A 20,856-nucleotide genomic window follows, 5' to 3' on the forward strand; every position below is an offset into this window, starting at 1 on the left:
CCTTCACGTTTTCATGGTGTTCAAGACCAAAAGAACAAGTGAGTACAACTGGTGCTCAAGAAGAGCTAGGGGCCAGGTGCAGTGGCTCCCGCCTGTAATCCCAGCACTTTGGGAGGCTGAGGTGGGCGGATTACCTGAGGTCAGGAGTTCGAGACCAGCCTGGCCAACATGGTGAAACCTCGTCTCTACTAAAAATACAAAAATTAGCCAGGCATGGTGGTACACACCTGTAATCTCAGCTACTCAGGAGGCTGAGGCAGGAGAATCGCTTGAACACAGGTGGCAGACGTTGCAGTGAGCCAAGATCATGTCACTGTACTCCAGCTCAGGTGACAGAATGAGACTCTGTCTCAAAAAAAAGAAAAACAAAAGAAAAACAAAAACAACAAAAAAATAAGATGAGCTAGAAGCACTGAGCCCTGAACGCTGTCACAGTGAGCTGTCTGGAGGAGAAAGAGGAAGCAGCGAAGGGGAATGAGAGGGTGCGAAGCAAAGAAACGGGCAAGAGTGGCCTCCTAAAGGCCAACCAGAAAATGTGCTTCAAGGAGGGCGATCAACAATGTCAGGCGATGCCAAGGGACCGAGGAAGCTTAGCATTGATAACTGGCCTTTGGATTTCCCAGCATGGGGCTGACTGGCCTCCTAGTGCCCGAGCAGCTGCAGCGCATGAGCCATAGGGTCAAAATGCTATTGGGCGTAGGCTCAATGAAGGGAGAAGTGGAGAGACAATGGGCATGGGGAACACAGACAACCCTTTTGAGGGCTTGTGTGTGATGAGAAGCAGGGATACTACAGAAGATGCAGTGGGATATAGCTCAGAGATCGTTTTCAATGGTGCTTTGCTTTGTTTTTGATAGGAGATATTATAACATGTTGGCAGGTTAATGTAAGCAGTGAAAAAATTATGGTGTGGTGAAAGGGGAAGTCAGGAGAGGCATCCTTGTGCAGGTAAGGACTGCTTGTCTCTACGTCCCAGATGCTGCAGGCCCGGGAGGGGGGTGACAGCAGCTACAGTGCATATATATTGGATGAGTGGGTGGACAAGAGGTGAAGCTTGTGAAAACCCCCTTCTTCTTCTTCTTCTTCTTTTTTTTTTTTAACTTTTAAGTTCAGGGATACATGTGCAGACTTGTTGTATAGGTGAACTCGTGTCATGGGGGTTTGCTGTGCAGATTATTTCATCCACACGTATTAAGCCCAGTACCCATTCGTTATTTTTCCTGATCCTCTCCCTCCTCCTACTCTCCACCTTCTGACAGGCCCCAGTGTGTGTTGTTCCCCTCTGTGTCCATGTCTTCTCATCTTCTAGCTCCCACTTATGTGGAACATGTGGTGTTTGGGAAAACCCCCTCCGTAATGCTCCCTTTCATTCTTGAGCTGCAAGTTGACAAAGGAGAGGAGGAAGAACGCTTAAGGAAAGGCAAGAAAGTATGGAACAAGCCCCATACTGGGCTGAGTAGAATCAGGCAGCTGAGTATGAATTTTGAGAGTGGACAGCAGGGAAGAATTTTTTCTAAGCTCCGATCAGCTTTGGAGGTGCAGGTGCAGGTGCAGGGTGGACTGAGTGAGACTTAGCTGGGGAAGGTTAAACAGCAATTGACAGCTGGGTCCTTCATTCTAGGCCTGGGGCTCTTTCCACTCGGCTGCCAAGTCCACAAGCCCCACTTGCTACCCCAGGCCCCTCCATTCATAGCAAGAATAGGAGGGTTGGGGAGTTCAGAGGCTTCACCTATGGCTTCACTCAGCTTTGTTTCTGTTTGGTTTCATGGGCCAAGAGGTGGACACAATTCCTTATGCTCTTACATGTAGCAAGGCAATGGCCTTGAAATCCGAGAGCAGCTAAGATGGGAACCCCAGGGTTGGGGTCTGATTTGACCAGAGGCTGCCGCCCAAGGCCTGGTGCTGCCTTGCAGCCTGAAGAGTCAGCTTACTCATTAAGTCTGTGAAACAACCATGACTAGGCACTGGCAGGAAACCCTGAAAAGGCTTTATGGAGCTTCCTCCTAGTGGGGGATGCCTAGGAGCAGACTCTACCTGAGGACAGCTGAGGATTTAGCTGTCTCCAGTTTGCTATGCTCAGCAGATACACAGACTGTGTGGTGGGCCCCAGCCTTCCCTGTACACACCTGTGGCTGTGCCAGAGCTCTCCTAGGCTGACAGATGTTCACCTGTCTCTCCACAGCTGATGCTGGGCAGGCAGGGTGGGTGCTGCCTGGGTCCTGTGTGCCTTATGTGGAGGCTTCAGGAATGCCTCTGGGTCTTTGATCAATCCTAATGGGTAGCAGGCACGGCTAGGGAATCTGTGTGGTCTAAATCAGGGGTCCCCAGCTCCTAGGCTGTAGACCTGTAGGGGTCCATGGCCTGTTAGGAACTGGACTGCACAGCAGGACGTGAGCTGTGTGTGGGGGAGCACTACTGCCTGACCCCCGCCTGCTGTCAGATCAGCAACAGCATTGGATTCTCCTAGGACCGAGAACCCTATTGTTAACTGCGCATGCCAGGGATCTAGACTGTGCACTGCTTATGAGAATCTAACTCATGCCTGATCCTCTGAGGTGGAACAGTTTCATCCAGAAACCACACTCACCCCACCCTGCACTGTCTGTGGAAAAATTGTCTTCCAAGAAACCAATCCCTGGTGCCGAAAAGGTTGAGGACTGCTCGTGTAAATGGTCTTTCTTTGGAGCTTGCAAGTTGACCCTGGTGATGATTATTTGAGTGTAAATAGCAGAAATCCTCATTTTAGCTCCAAGAGGATTTACTTGGAACACACAGAACCCAAGGCAAGGAGTGCGGCCAGACCTCACCAGGGACCAACGCCCTCCGAGGTTCTCCAGGCCCTCCATGGGCAGCCACAGGTTGCTTCCCTCTAGGGCTTCCTGGTCTTGCATCCCCACTTCTCTGAATCTGTTTCAAGCAGTGGAGGCTCCTTCCGCTTCTGTCTCCCGGCGGCCCACACTCCAGAGTGCCCAGTCCTCAGCTGCAGGCACAGAGAAAGGGAGCAAAGCCTGATGCTGTTGAATCACAGCCGTGTACTCCTGTGACAGAAAATCAGATTGGCTTGCAATATGCATCTGGTGTCTACTTCATGCAATCAGCCGTGCTGAGGGAACCCCATCACTGTGGGGGTCCAGCTTTCTCAGCTGTGTTTGTACCTCCCACAAGTGATGGGAATGAAGAGGCTGCAACCCAGTGCCCTGTGCCCCCCGTGCCAGACTCCCTGTGTGAGCTACACCTCCGGCTTCTAGAATAAGTCCTCTTTCCAATTCACAGGAGGATACCACCTGGGCTCTCCATGCCAGCCCTCATGGGCTCAGTAGACCACTCCTCCAAAGAATTCACTTTTCTCAGGTTTCACCTTCACAAGCACTTTTTAAGCGAATCCTCACTGATGCCTAAATTAGGGGTCTTTTCTGTTTTATGCTTCCCTGATGCCTGAATACACCACAATCTATGAAAATACCCACTTCTCACACGGCAGTCGTCAGACTGCAGGCTTCGTGGAATTAGAGCGAGTGTGTCTTGCTCCCCACACTCCTGCGGTGCAGGAGTGGCATTGCAGCTGTTGTTGGCCGAGTAAATGAGGGGACAGTGCAAGCATGCCAGGGCTCAGGCTTTCTTTCTGATGCCAGGTCATTTTGAAGGGTTGCCCGTTGTTGATTCCCAGTGTTAGGATACCAGTGTGGTGTGCTGGAGACACAGGGGATACGACCCAGTGACTTCTCCCCATCCTTTATCTGAGGGGCAAGCTCAGCTTCCAGATCACTTCCTGCTCCCTTGGTCTCTGAGCTTTGTTAAGGGGCTCAGCAGAGGCAGATGTGGGTCTTATTCTAGCTCTGTGGACTCCAGGAAACAGGAGGTGAAGAGAGGGAACAAAATGGGGAACTTTTGGGGTGGAGGGGTGGGCTTTGTCCTGTCCCTCAAAAGCTAGCTGCTTCCACACACTCTCCCAGTCTAATCCTCCTGACCCTTGGCAATAATAAGCTTCGGTGTTGCAGCTGGGAGACTGGAACTCACAGAGATCAAGGGATGCATCTCAAATCACAGAGGGAGCAGAGAGTAAATGGGACGCAAGCCCCAGTCTACTGATCTTCCACGAAGCCTGCACAGGTCCCCTGACACCATGCTGCCCTTCCCGGCCTGCTCTAACCCTTCTCCCTTTCCCAGTCCATCTGCAACTTAGCGCCCACATGATGACCATCCCATTAAGTCACGGGAAAGTTTGGCACGGGATGATGTGATCACATCTGGACCAATGGGGAAGAGGGCTTGGAGGACCGGATAATCTGACTCAGACATTCGGAACTTTCGTGCTGACCTCTCCTTTCCAGCAAGGTTGACTGTGGATGACAGTGAATGTGCTAGAGAGTGTTAAGGGCTGACCTCTGTGAGGACCACAGTCTGTTTGCCGGGCTCATCTCCTATGCCCCATGTCCAGGACAGTGCTGGCTAGTCATTGCTAGATGACAGAATAGTGTCTGGCTTCCAGCAGGGTCCCTGTGCAGAGCAGGAAACACACAGAGCATTGGTCCTCAGCAATTATCATCAGGGCCAGACCTCTGTTGCATTCTCCCAGGACTGAGAAGGGCAGTGTGGAAGTTTTCCTCCTCATAGCTGTCAGGAAATACCTGAGACCCTTGCACAAAACCATCCCTTGTGGAGTAGAGGAGATGCTGGCCTTTCAGAAGCAATTCTAGCGAAACCAAGGACACTCAGAGAAAAGGGAGCACCTTTCCCTGCTAAGGATCAGCTGTCCAGAAGAGGCAAGTATGCCTCGAGAGTTCTCAGCTGTGATTAGCATGATTACAATGCCCTGTTTTCCATGAACCACTGTAGCCAGAATTACACAACCCTCAGGTTTGGGTTTGAGGGGAAAAAACCATGTCCAGAAAATTCCAAGTAGTAACACTAATTTCAAACTGTTGGTGGCTACATTTGAGTACAGATCTTTATTAGGAAAATTATAAGTGCATATACATTTTTTCATTGGTATGACTTCAAAGTAGAAATTGTTGTTTCTCAAAGAGTTGTTTCTTATTGATTTATTTTTTAAAGCACACTGCATATAGGAATCGGCCTTCTCCTGGACCATTTTCACATTATCTGGGAGATGCAATTGAAACAATACAATATACAGTATTCATCACATTTAACACTGAATTCTTCACTGCTCAGAGACTGAGAGTTCAGCGAGGTTGCAAAATAACAAATTTTCTACATGGTTTTGTCAGTGGTCTGCTTAGGGGATTTGGAAGTTTCTAGGGAGTATTTCCCAGGAATGAGGCTCCTTCAGAATGGGTCAGGGAAGCTCTGTAGAGGGATCAGAGCACTCAAATTCTCATCCAGCTGGAAAAGGGTGTAGCACCTGGGAAAGGCGATCAACTCCCAGTCAGGGAGCCCACGGTGATAACATCAGTCAGAAGATCACACCATGGAAGGGTCCAATGAGATCCAATGGAAAGACTTAGAACGAACATCTAAGGTTGTGGGTCGTGGGGGAGTGGGGGGAACTTTCTGCTATTCAGCCCCTCTGCTCCAAGCTGAACCTTTTGTCTCAGGAAGTAATCTCTAATAACAAGCAGAGTGCCCTCTGGAGCCTCCTCGCTGGTGTCTCAGTGCCTGGACAGAGGGGGACACACAGTAGCACAAACACGTGGCACAGACTCAATCCCAACACACAGCCAGTCCACGAGCCTCTGGCCCCTTCCTCTGGGTCCTGATGCAGAGCTGGCAGTGAGGGCCTCCAAAGAGGTTACAATGAGCCCAAGGGAATGTCAGGTAGAGGCAGCACCAGGTCCCAGGACAAATGAGGGAGCCCTACTCAACAGCTCGCTGACACACTTGACTAGCAGTTTGAAAGCAAAAGGAGATTTGGATTACAAGAGACGTTTCCCTTGCAAAGGAAGACTGTATTTAAATGCATATTGCTTTAGCTGGGCAGTCTCCACCAAGGAGCTGATTGTTAGCAGAGGAATTGTTATGCAAATAATCTTTCCTGCAGTTTCTATTCTTATCTATTTTCTCCCATGAAGGAGAAATAGAAATGATTCCTCTCCTGACTGTAGTCAAGATTTAGGGTCATGTTTGTTTCCCCAACCAAGAATTCAATGGTCTAAGTTCATGGATTGGGGGCAGGTAAGTCCAAGTTCTACATGATGACAGATTTTAAAATATCTTGGATTACCTGGATAATGACTGCCCCACTGAAAACTCAATTATACTGCTATAGTGAGAAGTTAATTTCAAAAGGTTTTGAAAGAGTTCTGTATCTTTATAACTAATAAAGATCCCTCAGGCTCTAGTTTTTCCATGTAACATAGCTGGATTGAGGATTTTAATTTTTGTTTAAGGAACAATTTTGGTTGATGGATTTGCCTTCTGCCATGAAGATCTAATTTGAAATACTTATGAAAATACTTAACACATGTTACTAATAACTCTACAGATTATTAAATTCAAAAACATTTACAATTCAAGATTACGCCACTATAATTTACTTCCTACTTCCTACATGTAACATACAGTTTCCTTGCTTTGACTTCCGTGTTTTCCACTTTCTTCATTAATTTTTTTTTAAACTGGGGTCTTTAATCAAAGGGGAAAAGTATTAGTAAGACTGAATGAAAAACAAAACAAAAACCCGCAAGTGCTTGCCTTTGTCAAAAGTGAACATTTTAAGTGGCTTAGTAGAGCTCTACTGACTGTCCTCAGTGGAAGGGGAACACTCCAAATGTCAGGCAGGTTGACTTACTCTTTGCACAGCACATCGCTCTCTTACAGAAATATCCTGTGGGAAGGGCCCGAAGCACAGGTGACACGCAGAGCAGAGAGGGCCCAGGGAGGAAGGCAGGAGATGATGGCAATGCCAAATGGTGAAGAAGATGAGGTAAGATGTGAATTGGGAAGAAATCTTCATGTCCAGGATTGATTATTTTACGGGCTGGGTTTTAAAAACCAAAAACAAGTTGTGAATGCTTGTTTTCCGCAAGCACTGCTGGGCTTGGCCCTAGTTTGAAGGTACTGACAACTGAGGGAGCACTGATGGGGCAGCAAGCCTCTGGGGTCAACCCTGGTGCACACCAAATTCCCTTGGGCTCTGCCCATGGACCCAGCATGGTTTTGTGATCAGTGGGGGAACCAAGGTAGTTCACCCCAAAGGAACACGGCTCTGATCAGGACTGCACTCTAAGGGGAATCTCCTCGCTCAGCGGCTCCATAGGGGGAACAGTGCATGCATCAAGACACTGGTCACAGAGGAGGATGCTGGCTTCGAACAAAAACACAAGATTGGACAATGGACAATATTTCAAACAAGACACAGATGTGCACAGTTTTCAGGTAACATAAGACATTTTCATTTCCTGCTTGGTGCACAGTTTATATGAAAGCTTTGGTCCTGAGAGTCCTTTTGCGGGGCCATGGAGACAGTCGTGGACACACATGATGACGGATGAGACACAGAATGATGAGCAGAACGTGGAGGATGTGGAGGTGCTCGGGATGAGGGCTGGGTCTCACTCTGCCCTGACCTCACACTGCTGCCTCAGCTTAGGGTAGCCCTGCTGCCCTCCCAGAAGAGGCAGACTTGGCTCCCATGTGGATGGAGAAGTGGGTGAGCCTCCCGTGTGGCCCTCCACCATCCCATCCCAGAGAGAAGCCTTCACTAGGCTTTGCCCAGGTTGACTGGTCCTGGCACCCACAGGCATCCCTCCTGGTGGTTCTCCACCCTAGGGCTGACCATGGGGGCGAGGTTCCTTCAGCCCAGTCTCCCTAGCTGCACAGCTCAGAGAATACAAAACCCAGGAGCCCTGAGTCAGAGGAGCGGCTCCATGGAAAGACACTCTAATAAGGCAAGTACAATAATGGCCTTAGTCTAAGCTCCTATGTGTCACCAGTGACACTGAATAATCAAACTAAATGAAAAATAAATGTCATGTATTTTGCTACATAATCAAATGGTGAAAATATGGCAAAGTGTGCAAAACAAAGCCCTTGGCGATGCCTGGGACCCTGCCCTGGCAGGGGAGGCTGTGGCAGGCCCTTCCCTAACACTGGTTTCAGAGCTGGGCTCCTACTGTAAGGGTTCCTCAGGCGTCTGACCCTCTCACATCTTGAACCTCCTGTTGACAAGAACAGAGGGAAACACCATTAAGGGAGGTTCCCCCCACACCCAGCTGGCTCCTGCAGGGCGACTGCCTGCGCGGAGGCCCTGGGGCCACTCCCTACTTCCAAGTTGCCACCTTGGCCATGCATCTCCCTTCAGAGGCCCTGGGACAGCAGAGGGGAGGGGAGCGCGAGACGCAGCCAGGCTGAAGCGGAAGGACCCATGGACGGCAGAAAGCAGAGAACAGACACGTGGCAGACGTATGAAGGCACAGAGAGGCCCATCAGAGTGGTCATACGACGGGGACAGGGCACACTGCTTACCCGGCACTGGCGTGGGACTGAGGCTCAGGATGCTGCTGCCCTGCATCCTGGCCTCGGCTCTCCCAAGAGACACTTTCATGGCTTCCAGTAACCCCTCGCCCTCGGAGCCTCTCAGCCAGGGGCCATGCCACTGCAGGTGGCCCCAGGTGGGGCTGCTGGAGGTGGCACAGGGGTGGGTGCACAGGCAGCCAGGACCTCCCAGGAGGAATGCATGCTGGACAGAGTAGTGACCATGGCGCACCCCTCATCTGGCTCCGACTGGTGTGAGCACTTCCTAGTTTCAACCCACCAGGAATCCCGGTCAGGCTCTTCGCTCTTCCATGGCGACCCTGTCTTCAGCAGTGGGTGTACCACCTGCTCCCAGGAGCTTCATAAGCCACTTGGAAGCCACAGTGAGCCCCCAGGGCATGTGCAGTCACATCAAGACATCAAGACAGGACAGACTGCAAGCGTTCTCAAGGTGGGACCCACTCTCAGTCCCTGCAGACCCTGCTCCCCAGGAGTGGGGACGGGAGGGAGGCAGCATTGCTTGTCACTGCAGCAAGCAGTTTGTATCCTCAGGTAGCCTTAGCTGGGCCCTCTGTCCCTAGGGAGCCAACAGCTTTTCATGCTGACCTGGACAGACTGGCCACCCCTTCCCAGGCACAGAGCCCTGCTGCATGTGGAGTCCGAAGAACACAGCCAAGTAGGGGGCACAGGTTGGCCCTCTTGGGGTGCTTTTGTCAGAGTCCCATGGACCACAACGGCTACTGGCTTCCACGGGAAAGATGGCAGCCCCAGGCAGCCCACCCAACAGCCCTGTGCCTTAAGATGTGGGGAGGGCAGAAGACTAGGGCACCCCTGTATCCAGGGCTCAGGCCTGTTACCCCCAGTGCTGGCAAGAGGAACGTAGGCCTGGAGAGTTGTCCAGATAAAAGGGATAGTGGCTGGAAACAAAGGCCTTTGGCTGAAGCATCCTAGGATGCCTCCACAAGGAGGAGAAGGCATGGCTCTGATCACAGGGAGCTCATTAAAGCCCAAGGGGAGACGGCGCTCTGGGTCGGGGTGTGTCTGACATGCAGGGGTCTTGGTGGGTTTTCTCCTGAATTCCATGTGCTCCATCCTCCAACCACTTCCTCTTTTTGCATTTATTAAAATTATGACCCAGGTTCAGGGTGCAGGGTGGGCAGGTGTTTATGTGAGGTGGAGAAGGGCTGAGAAATTCAATGCATCCTTTTTCAGAGCACTACTGAAACGGGGGCCTTGCTCTTCCATCCTCCCAGTCCAGATTAGAGAAACTTGGCAAAAAAATCTCACATATACATCTACATGGGCAGGGACGGAGGGTGCAGGAAAGTTCTAGAGCTTAAGTGGTATTTGCTTTAGGCAGATAAGGTATTTCCCATGAATGAGGACCGAGGCGGCTGCGCCGTGCAGCCGGAGCACACGCCATCACACAGGAGGCGGGAGGGGACAGGCTGGGATCCCCAGGGATTCAGGACCCTTGCAAAGTTCCATAGCACATCTGTCCTCCACGTGGAGGACCTGTTTAAAGACTCTAAAGAGAATTGCCCAAAAAGGAGCTCCCTGAGAAGTGTTTCCACGTCTGCTCTCTGAGAACGCAGCATTCCCTCCGGCTCACCCCAGACAGTTTGCAGAAACCCACCCGGGCTTGGGGATCAAGCCACTCCCACAACCCAGGAAGGAGAGGCTGAAGAAGCCCCTTCCCAGGTGGCAGAGTGGTGGAGGGAAAGGCAATGGGTATTTGGAAAAAGCTAGGGCCCAGCCCTGAGGCTCAGTCAGTTTTCACCTTTCCTGAGGGCCACAGAGGGGTGGCACACCCCCTTCCTGGCAAGGCCACCTCTACTGGGCTAGCAGGTTGCCCTGCACACTGGCCAGGTGGTTACAGCCTGGTCTCCACAGGAATGCAGACTGTAAGTGTGTGGAGCTGGTGAGCTCCCCAGTGAGCACGGGCCTTCTAAGAGAGGAAGTGGAGGGTGGGCTGAGGGGCTCAGCAAACCTGGGCATTCCTGGAGCTCCCAGGCTATTCTGGACAGAGTCCTGAGCACACAGGCTCCACGTCACAGACCCCTGCCCCAGTCTCTGCACAACTACTTTCTTCATAACTTAGCAGACCAATAAGGGCCTTTAAAAGCACATAAATACAGAAGCCGGTGTGGCTGGCAGGGCAGCAAAGCACTGCTCCCCCACGGAAGTCTGAGACCCTGCCCGGTCTGCATGGGGGTCTGTCCTGGAGGAGGATCGAGCAAATTTACAAAGCGCCGAGAGCAAGTGCACTGTGGTCCATCTCGAGGTGGCAGATAACTAGTTTTTCCTTTTCTGGGCAGCCTTTCTCTTCTTCTGTCGCTTCTTTTTTCCTATCTTTTCTTTTTTCCCCACTTTTTCTTCTCTGCGCCCCCTTAGATAAAATTAGTAGAACCATTAATAATGTGGAAATAAACAAAACTTCGTCTCAGTCTGCATACGATTTAACACTGGCCCATGTACCAGTTAAACTGTGCTTTCAGTCTCGGACCTGGAGGCCCCTGGTCAAAGCACTGTTTATCAGTGATTTACTAAGATAAATTGGACATATCCTTCCATTCAAACAAATGTTCCATGGGCTCCTAGAACACCTTTGTGAATGGGTTACAGTGACTGCCAATCTGCCAACCTGAATCTGGTTCCCACTGGGGACAAGGAATCCACATCTCAGGGTACACCCAGGGCCAGGCTGGCCATCGTGGACCTTGTCACCTTGCCCTGCCCTGCTCTCATGGGACTTTTTCTCCTCAATGCAGGGCTGAACTCTTAGCTTTCTCTAAGAAATGCCTGCATTTGGACATTTGGAGGCTGCGGGCCCCAGGTTCAGGCTGCCATTTGGAAGAGGAGAAAAAAGGCAGTGGTCCCACCTTCCCCTTTCAAGATGCCTGTGAACCCTCCTGGGAATGAATGCAATTGTTCTGGAGAGCAAGGGAGAGAGCTGGTTAGCAGATTTTTATTAGAGCAACTGGCTCGTGACTGTCACATTAAAATGATTCAAGCTGAATGGTATTTAATGATTTATGGGGTGAGGCCACCTGTCCCTGTGAAAGCTTGATATTAACCACGGCCTGGAGTCATGGGAGTTTTACATGGGAAAATGTGAAAGGTTGATATTACTAGGGTTGAGTCTCTGGGGATTACATGGGGATGTTAGGAGAACCGAGGAGGAGGAGGGAGGGAAGAGGAATTAGTGAGTCAAATATTATTCTTCAGAAAACCAGCACTACTATTTCAATTGGGTTAAAAAAAGAAAAAGATCCAAAAACTTGAGCTGCAGATCTAATCTGCTCGTGAGAAAAAGCCCATACACTGTCACACATGGGCTGTGAGAAGGGGTCTCAGGCACCTGACCACAGGCAGGCTTAACTGTATAAACCAGAAACGTCTATGAGCTCCATCACTAACAACTAATGAATTTTATTTCAGGTAAATAAATTCCCACATACAGTAGGAGGTTTATACCATGAAACAATTAGCATTTTATTGCTAGTGCATATAATGTCACATTTGATACAATTTTAGTACAAGTGAAAAAATACACTGTGGCTAACATTGAAAAGCTGCAATCACATTTATATATCATATATATTTCTTTACAAATTGCCAGTAGTTTGAGATAATAGAGAAGTATAAACTACTGACATTCATATGGCTCCACTTCAAATATATGAATTGTTCGACTATAAATATATTCTGAAATACATTTGTTTTCTAAAGAAACGTAAAAAAAAATGTGCACAAAAATATATATAAAAATGCCTTGCAAAAAGTTACAAATAACACCAGGACCATCTGTGGATCGCATTTATGCATGGAAATGTCATCTTGCCAACAGTTCTGATTGGAACCTGAAACCCTGCTGTGGCTTCAGGGGCGGGCAGTGGCAAGATGCTGGTTTATTCATTGATTTTGTCACTTCTGATTTCAGAAACCTCAGAGTTTGTAGTGCCTCCATGGCATACATAGGCTTCAGAGGCAATCACAAAACCAAATCGCTCAAAGCGAGCTCTCAGATTTAAAATTGCGTTTGATTCTGTAAAGACTTGTCTTTTGTGGGTAAGCAGGGGGACCATCACACATCCCCAGGACAGGGCCAGCTCCATTTGGGAGGAGGCCAAAGATAGATCTCACAGAGGGCCCGAGCTGGGGGGCAGGCCCTGGGAGGAGAGGGATGCAGGGCACGAGCCCCAGCGATCACCCTCTTCCCGGCTGGTGCGGCGCTGATCAGGCTACAGAAATGAGAAGCAGAAGCAGGATTAAGCATGCTCTCGGAGTCGGGGAGAGGGTGGGAATAGCTGGGAGAGGGGTCTCTGAGCACAGTCCCAGTGACAGTGGCTTCTACATGGAGCCCACAGAGCCAATCATTGAGGTTGAAAGAGGAGGTGAAGGCGGTGGCAGTACCCAGCCCCAGTTGGTATCTGAGAGCCACAGAGGCTTTCCTCCTGGGAGGGGCGCTGCTGCAGGAGCCTCAGCGTCTGGAGGAAGGATACTTTTTGTAACTCCCTGTTGAGCCACCACCTGACTGTGCCCAGACTCCCCAGGGGAGCAGAGGAGATGCTCCAAACAAGCCAAATTCAGATCTTAAAGTAATCGCTGGTTTAAAAAATGAGAATGAGAATGATGATGATTGTGATGATCATGAAGGAACTAACTGCTTGGAAATGCTGTTGATAATACAATTTCTTTCTTAGAAAAACCCCAGTAATAAAAGCTCCAACGTGCACGGGTACAGGGCATGGATGAATACAAGCTGCAATATCATACCGTACGCTATAAATGCGGTGTCTAAATGCTGGCAAACCTCAGGCCCGATCCCAGATCAATGTGCCCACCCCACACACACACCCGGTCCTCATGATTAAGGCCCCCTCCCCCACATCTTTGCCCTTTCATCTCTCACAAAGTTTTAGTTTTCCTCAAGTGGGTCTAGCGGAAAGTCCTTTATGGCTGTTGTGCTTACTTGTTTAAAGCTTTCTCCAGGTACTCCTGAATCCACTTTAGCTTCGGGTCAATGCACACTTGTCTGTTGTTGTTCTTCAGCCGAGCTCTGTGAAAACAGAATGGCAACAGTGTGCGGCTGCACAGGAGGAAGGCGCTGCTGCCACGTGTGCATCCGCTCCCCCAACACCCATCTAGGGCCCTTGCTGGCACCCCTTGCACCACTTGGCATGCTCAGGCTCCAGAGGTGCTCGCGATGTGCTGGGGAAAGCTCAGCGCTGGCAGTGCAGGAAGTTCCATTATAGAGACATGGAAATGTGAACAGAAGTCTTTCCGTGGCAGTGCAGGGGGAATTCATGTAAGGGAGCATTTGAGCTGTCTTTGAAGGGTAAGTAGGAGCTTGGAGAGTAAATAAAGGGGAAAGGAAAATCAGAAGCAAATACGCCAGGGGGGTTACAAAGCATGCAGAGGACACTGAGGAAGGGGAGGATAGGATGCTTTAGGCGCCTGTGGAGGGGAGAATGGAGAGCAACCGATGAGAGGTTTATGTGGATGGGTCATCTTGATAGACATAGGGCTGACTTAAGGATGGGCGTGAGGAAGCCTGGAGGCAGGAGGCCTCCAGAAGTCACCGCAGTCTGACTGGGAAGGTGACTAGCCAGGGAGGGGAGGGGCAGTGCAGGTGGCTTACCAGAAAATAGTTTCTAGAAAGATTTTACAAGTTCACTGAATGTTTCTTGGTCTCATTTGTTTTTAAGTTCACACTCTCAAGAGCTTCCCTACAGGCAAACTCCTGGGGAAGGCCTGATTCATCTCTCTGGATCTCTTGCCAGAAAGCCCGAGGTGCCAGGGAATGTCACACAGCCCAAGTACTTAAGGGTCTTGAGGACAGCTAAGCCCCAGCACAGTGGCTCAGGGGCACCCAGGGAGTCTTCAAGTCCATTAGGTGAAGAGGGTTGCAGAGGTGGGTGTGGCTCGGAGCAACCCACATTGGGGTGCAAATCTAGGCCCTGCCATTTGTTAATTTAGTGTCTGTTTAGACCTGAGAATCGTATTTGGCATCTTCAACTTCAAGCGCGTCCATGCTAGCTAAATTCAGTATCTTTAAAATACTCTTCACAAGAGATAAAGTATCATGTTGTAGACAAAGTACTGAAAATATATTCATCTTCTAGGGCCCTAAAATATACTGTAAATAACAAACACATTCAAGGCAGTAAAGGGTGAACTCAAAACTAAAAACAGTTTTCTAAAATCAAAACTAAACACTGTTGGTGTCGGGTGGAAAAGTCTTTGGGAATTTGTAGCTTTGGTTCCAACTGCTGTCCCCACTCCATTTTTTGCACTAGGACTTCTGAGCAATCAAATCCTCTCCAAGAGACTCCCCGAGCCCTTGCTTCCCCATGTTCAGACACAGGACCTCGTGAGCATGAGTGGGCCAAGCTATAGGCTTTCAAGCACATGGCTTTCTTCCTGCACTTCTTGCGGTTTTCTGCACCCAGCTGAGATTCTCCTGTCTTGTGGATGTGTGATTTTGGTCTTTGTTTCCCAAATGAATAAAATCAAATGTTAGCGGCTGCCATCCACACCAAATAACACCAAAACCTCATATGCTGTACTTGAGAAAATACAGGTAAGTGAGCTGAAAATGTTGAAGTTTCACCCAATGGTTAAAGAGGACTTAAACTGAATTTAGGTCTTGTAAGTTAATGTAGGGCATCGGATCCCCGAAACTGGCAGGCCATTTATCACTGTTATTAGCTAAGGGTTGGCTAATTTAGTAGGCTTCAGTCAAAACCTTGGCAAAGCCCATAGTTTCTCCAACATCTAGCTGTGCTGTGCTGAAGAAAGGAGGTTTGGAAAGAAGAGAGAACTACTACAAGCACAGCAGGGTGTGCAGGCCAAGAACAGCTTTTAAAATTCATGGCTGGTGGCACACTAAAGGTCCTCATGGTAAAAAAAGCTGCCACTAATTATGCCAAGTTCAAGGTTGGACACTTGGCTTATGTTACTTCTACACCTTTAACAAGACTTGGGTTAGATGTTACTATGTTCGTTAGATGCAACTTTGTTCGTTAGATGATGTTCAAGACTTACACAATCTGAAGGGCACAGTTCGGAGTGTTGAGAATTTTGAGATGCTTGACGTTGGCTCTGGCAACATGGCTTTCGAAGAATCGGCATGGGCATCTGTAGCTCAGGCTGACGGGCTTCCCTAGAAGAGGTAAGGAGAACAAGGCACTTGAGTACCCTGCCAGATTTTGGTAATGTGTGCCTGGGTCTGCAGCAGTTGGTGCAGCCATTAAGGATCAAGAGATGGCATCACCGGGGTGAGTTCCAGGTTACTGGTGCATTTTGGGAAAGGCCATCTCCTCAGGCAGCACAGTGAGTTCTGGCTAAGCTCAGACTCAGCTTCTACAGGGCAAGGAGACCAACAGGCCTGGGGAGAGCTGGACCCTAGATGAGGGGGGAGATTAAATTAGAAGCCACCTGCTCAGTGGCTTAAGGTAAAGGTAGTAATTATAGGAGATAACGGTTTCAGTCCAAGGTACTGAGATTCCCAGTTACTCTTTGTAAAATAAATTCCTCAAGGGACAGCTGAGAAAGATCTCTTTACTCAGGGAAAAGGAAGGGGGACAAGAGGCTCCAGGCTCTCTGGCCTCTCTCCTCTGGCCCAGGCCTCTAGCCAGGAAGCACAGTAGTGCTCAGGAATGCTGCCCTCCCCAACCCACAGCCCCCTCCTCACATTCACCTAAAGCTCTGGAAGGCACAAAAGAATCCTGGCTGGCTTCCTACCTGTGAGTCCCCTGAGAGCAGGCCAAGGGCCCACCTTCTGCCCAGCACTTCCCCCAAGGCTTGGAGATTAGTGGAGCTGGAGTCAAATGTGGTTTTCATTGCCTAGGCAGGGATTCTGTAGCCTCAGGAATTGTATTAAGATCTTTACAAAATCACCAATTTACAAAATGCCATAATTGACACTCATTAGTGTAAATTAGCAAGGGGCTCCTGCAGAACCCACTGCTCAACCTTTAAATATAGAATTGCAAGCCCTGGAGGGCTGGGATTTGTGTGTGTTTTTTGTTTTTTTTTGTTTTTTTCCTTGCAGATTGTATCCAAGCCCCACTTAATACCCCAAATTATTTGAACTTGTGGATCCTTTCATCAGAGATTAAATGTATGTCCAAGAATATTTAGTCCAGAGTTTTTTTTTTCTTTTTTCTTTTCTTTTTTTAAGCTTGCCTGTTTACAAAGTTCTGAGAGGCCTCTGTCTGAAGTTCTGCACCTTTGGGAAAGAATGCTGGGGAAGCAGGAAGAAATCTTGAGTAAGGGGCTCATTTTATTTTATTTTTTTTCTACAGGCTGCAGTCAATTGAGGGATGATGTGGACTAAGAACAGCAGTGTGTATTTAGCCACCAAGTTGCAGGAAAAGGGGACCACTTGTCTCCCCACTTCCTTGTCCCCGGGACCAAATGCAACTCCCTGAAACCCAGGAGAAAGCCGAACATCAGGTTGCTGGTGACTCATGGCACTGGAGAGACCCAAAGCAGCCTTCACTTTTGTACCTGATCTAACTCCAGAAAGGCACCTCTGGGGCTCGTTTCCAGCAGCTGCACTGGGACCCTGCAGGGGAGGTCAGCACTGCACTGTAACCAGATCGCCTGGGAAAGCCACCACCAGGGCCCCGGCCTGCAGCCTGGGTAACTGAGGAGCTAAACGCTCCTCTCTGAGTGTTGTGCCTCCAGGTTTCCCTGGATTTCTTTTGGGCCCTTCCAAGCTGAGGCAGGGGGTGGGTTGGGGGTGGACAGGAGAATAGGAGCCCAGTAGTGAGGCACAAGCCCCCCTCCACCCCGCCCCCAAGCAACAGTGAGCTTGAAGGTATGCATCCAAGGGCAAATGCCGCAGCCGCCCCCGCTGGGGTGGGTGGGGCTGTGACTCTCCAGCGCCCAGAGAAGAGAAGCTCCTCTGGCTCCCCTAATCAAGCAGCGGTGATCAGGCCAGAAATCAGAACCTATTCAGAGCTCAACACACAGGCGCTCTCTCCTCTCCCCCTACACCCCCTGGGATTATCCGTTTCCTTCAAAAGCAATTCTTGTTTCTACTCTCAGGACCTAAGGCCGGCCTGTCAAGCAGCGAATTTCAACAGGTCTTTTTAAAGTGACAGAGCCCCCAGGTGTGCTTACCAAAAGAACAGGGTTTCGTGTGCACCTCATGTGCTCTTTCCTCCAGCTTTTTGTCAGTAAGACTAACTTTCCCAACCGTTCTGGATGTAAATCCGTGTACTGGCAAGAATCCTGACTGGCTCTGATGGTACCCCGCATTTGGGACCCAGTGAGCTTGGCTCCAGGAGTTTTCAGAAAGCCTTCCAGTCTAATGCAGAGACAGGAGCCCAGCTGACCCCTCCAAGCAGGCTTGGGAAGGGGGCCCACCCTGAGTTTAACCCCGGGAAGCCCAGGAGCCCAGCTGCCTGACGGAAGTCAGCCAGTGGGGGAGGGGGCAGGACCCCTGGCCGAGCTCTCTCTGTAGTTCAGCTTTAGGACTAAGTGTGGGGCCAGGGGGAACATAGGCACAGCGAGGTGAGGTGGGTGGGGGGGGAACAAGCATTCTGGCGATGTGTACAAGGAGAAGCAGACCTGCCTGGAGCCTGGCCCCTGCCCTGGTTACTTGGCTGCCAGTGGGGCAACTCTGAGGGCCATGTCACCCTTCCCAGGCCAAGAGGAGTCTGGGACGGACCCCACGTCTCTGTGCTTCCCCCAGGTCAGCTGCACCCATAACTCAAGGACTGGGGTGCCTCATTCCAATCCTCTCTCTAGCCCTCTAGGGGAGGGGGCAGCACCGTTTCCCAGAGCGGTGCACTGTGACACCTCCACCCTCATCCCACCTCTCAGTCAATAACCGCCCAAACCAGAGCCCTTATAAGAACAGAAGAATATCCAGCAATAAAATCTAGAAACATGCCCCATGACTTGGGGGGTCAGTGTGGAGACACTGCCTCAGGGACTTTTCAACAACGACAAACATTCCCAATTGCCTTCAGTCTGTGTCCTGAACACTTCTCAGGCAGTCCGCCACGACCCCGGGCGGCCCAACCTCTCCTGCGCGGCTAAGCTGCGCTGGCCCTGCTCACATCAGCGCTTAGTCCACCGCCAGTGAGGACGCCGGGGCCGCGTCTGCACGAACCCAGTCGAGGGCCTGAGGCGCGCTGGGCCCGCACAGCCCGCGGCTGCAAGAGCACTCAGGGTGTCCTTCAACTCTTTGCAGGAAACTTCGCAGCCAAGGAAGCGCAGCGGCCTGAGCCACAGGGTTTCGTCTCGTGTGTTCAGAGGCAATAGTTTATTTTGGTTTGCAGCGGTGTCCTATGACAGGGCAGCGAGTTTCTCTTCAGCGAAAGAAAAGAAAAGAGCCCTCTCCCAGTGAAACGGGACACCAAGGTTCCCAGTGGCTTAGGGCCTTGGAGATTGAACTTTGCTGCAGCTCTCATTCCGGGGCAAAGCGCTTGGCCGGCTGGTGACAAAAGCGCCTGTCTGCAGGTGTGTTTGGGGATCTGGGGAGGGGGCGTGGGAGGCCCGGAGGGTCCCTAGGCTTCTCTCGGGTGAACCCGAGAAGAGGCAGGGAGGTAGAGGCTGGACGCGCGCCCAGATCCGCGTCGCTGCGGACCGCGGAGCTGTGCAGAAGCGCGGCCTGGCGGGTGGCACAAGCCCGACAGCTGCGCCGCGCAGCCCGCCTGCGCCTGGCCCAGAGCCCCGCGAGGGTGTGGGGAGAGGATAGGCTTCGCAGGGAGCCGAGGCTGCGCGGCTGCATCGGACCTCACAGCCTCGAGTCGCAGCATGAGGCGAACTTTGCAAAGCGCGCTCTCACCATGCACCGCCCGACCTCCAGCACTGTGCTCAGCTGGATCTCGGAGCCCATTCGCCGCTGGAAACCGAGCCCCGCGCGGGAATGCAATGGCTGGGGGTGTGGGCGGGCAGAGGTCTGGGATCCGCGACTCCCCACCTCCGCGCCTTCCCGCGCCAGCCCCGAACGCTCCCTCGGGGCATTCCTGCCCAGTTGTCCCGCCTGACCTCGCTCTGCAGCCAGTCTGAGGTCGGGCGGTCGCTCTCTGCAGGTCACAAAGCCTCGGCGCAAAAGTAGCTTTGGACTCGACACCGCCGGAGCTCCCAGCGAAGCGAGTTGCCTCCACCCCCACTGTGCCGGGCGGCTCAAACTGCGGGCGCAAGCAGAGGAGTTGCGGCTCTGCGCCGGACTGGAGCCGGAGCCCAGAGCCTTGCCAGGGCCTCCCCGCCGAGGGCACTCACCGTCGCTGAGGCAGAGCGTGGTCAGCACGAGGGCCAGCACGACCACGACCTTGGCGTTCATGGCGCTGGCTGGCGGGCTGACTAGCGCGGGTCGCGGGCCGGACGCAGAACGGGCACTTCGGCTAATAGAGAGTGAAAGTGCGGCGGTGGGAGGCGCGCGCCGGGCGCTTTACATGCGAGAGCCAGGCGGGGCGGGGCCGGGCGCACGGCGAGGGGCGGGCCCGGAGCCGAGTGCTGGCCGTGGCCGGGGTCTCTGACGTTCTACTCCCTCGGCGGCGCCCCCCACCCCTCCCCCTCGCCCCTCCTCCGCGCCCGCTGTGCTCCGGGGCCGCAGTGCGCTTCGGCCTTTGACCTCAGGCTCCGCTGGGCCACGCACCGCAGGCCCGGTCTGCAGTGAGGTCCGCAGCCTGGGTGACGCCGGCTTGTTGTCCCTGTGACAGGGCCCCGCTGGAGAGACTGAGGACCTTAGGAGGAAAGTGGGGCGCGCGTGGAAAGCTGCAGGATGGGGCCTTTCAATGGCAGGAACTGAATGAGAACCAATGAAATGCAAACGAGTTGCTCCCGGGGCTGAGGGACTGCTGGCGGCGGCGGTCCAAGGCAGCCGAGGGGGTCTTGCTTTCTGTGCGTGGGGGCTCAAGCTTGCAACCTGCCCGGCTAGCGGTGCTTGGTCCGCGGGAATGAGACCGGTCTTTGCAGTCAGCGTGGCTCGGACTCCAAGCCCATGGCGCCACCAGCCGATCCTCAGTTTCCTCACTTGTACAAAGCAGAAGGCGCCGGCGGCCGTCAGTAAACGGGAATATAGCTTTTGTAGCTCCGACCTCTCAACTGTGAAATGAGCTAATCACAGGCCCACCCCGCGTTGTGGGACTGGGGAGATTCAATGAGACCCGCCCCACGCCGCGAAGTCCTCTGCATCGTGTCTGACAGGCAGACAGTACTCAATAAATGGAAGCTGTAAGTCCTTTAAACCTAAGTATTTCCTGCCTTGCCCAAGAAAAGCTCCACGCGACCCAAATTGCTGAGACAAGAACTCCTCCACCCGGACCTCCACCTCCTAGGACAATACTACTGGCGTCTGCCATTTGGGTCCAGAAAACTCTTCCCATGGAGACGTCCCTCGGCGTTGCTTAGCTCTCCGGATACCACCGGGACACCTCAGATGGCCCCAGCCCG

At 51.7% G+C, this 20,856-nt stretch overlaps 1 protein-coding gene and 1 long non-coding RNA gene across 4 annotated transcripts; both read right to left on the reverse strand.

The window, feature by feature from the left end:
- Positions 1-4,926: 4,926 nt before the first annotated feature.
- Positions 4,927-7,868, reverse strand: LOC108587551 (the record flags this gene model as incomplete). The annotated part of the gene is made up of 1 exon (XR_001906257.2): positions 4,927-7,868. It is a non-coding gene; the product is annotated as an uncharacterized LOC108587551 (long non-coding RNA).
- On the reverse strand, positions 4,927-19,839 carry LOC101001096 (stromal cell-derived factor 1). Of its 3 annotated transcripts, none has more exons than XM_003903593.4 (4): positions 19,684-19,837; positions 15,487-15,604; positions 13,412-13,498; positions 4,927-8,120 (listed from the first exon to the last, which is right to left on the reverse strand). In XM_003903593.4, the coding sequence occupies exons 1-4, from the start codon at positions 19,742-19,744 to the stop codon at positions 8,105-8,107; spliced, it is 282 nt and encodes a 93-aa protein (XP_003903642.1). In that variant the 5' UTR covers positions 19,745-19,837; the 3' UTR covers positions 4,927-8,104. The 3 variants fall into 3 exon arrangements, with proteins under 3 accessions (XP_003903642.1, XP_009212595.1, XP_003903643.1); XM_009214331.3 differs by lacking the exon at positions 4,927-8,120 and adding an exon at positions 8,127-10,825 and having other exon boundaries at positions 19,684-19,839; XM_003903594.3 differs by lacking the exon at positions 4,927-8,120 and adding an exon at positions 11,849-12,680 and having other exon boundaries at positions 19,684-19,838.
- Positions 19,840-20,856: the final 1,017 nt, after the last annotated feature.

The sequence above is a fragment of the Papio anubis genome, chromosome 11 (assembly GCF_008728515.1).
Source record: "Papio anubis isolate 15944 chromosome 11, Panubis1.0, whole genome shotgun sequence".
Classification (NCBI taxonomy): Eukaryota; Metazoa; Chordata; class Mammalia; order Primates; family Cercopithecidae; genus Papio; species Papio anubis.

What these genes read in the sequence shown, in the direction of transcription:
- LOC101001096 (XM_003903594.3), bottom strand. Translation starts at nt 19,744, where the DNA reads ATGAACGCCAAGGTCGTGGTCGTGCTGGCCCTCGTGCTGACCACGCTC. An exon ending in CACGCTCTGCCTCAGCGACG is followed by an intron (nt 15,605 to 19,683) that starts GTGAGTGCCCTC and finishes TACCTCTTCTAG; the next exon opens with GGAAGCCCGTCAGCCTGAGC. An exon ending in AACTGTGCCCTTCAGATTGT is followed by an intron (nt 13,499 to 15,486) that starts GTAAGTCTTGAA and finishes CTGTTTTCACAG; the next exon opens with AGCTCGGCTGAAGAACAACA.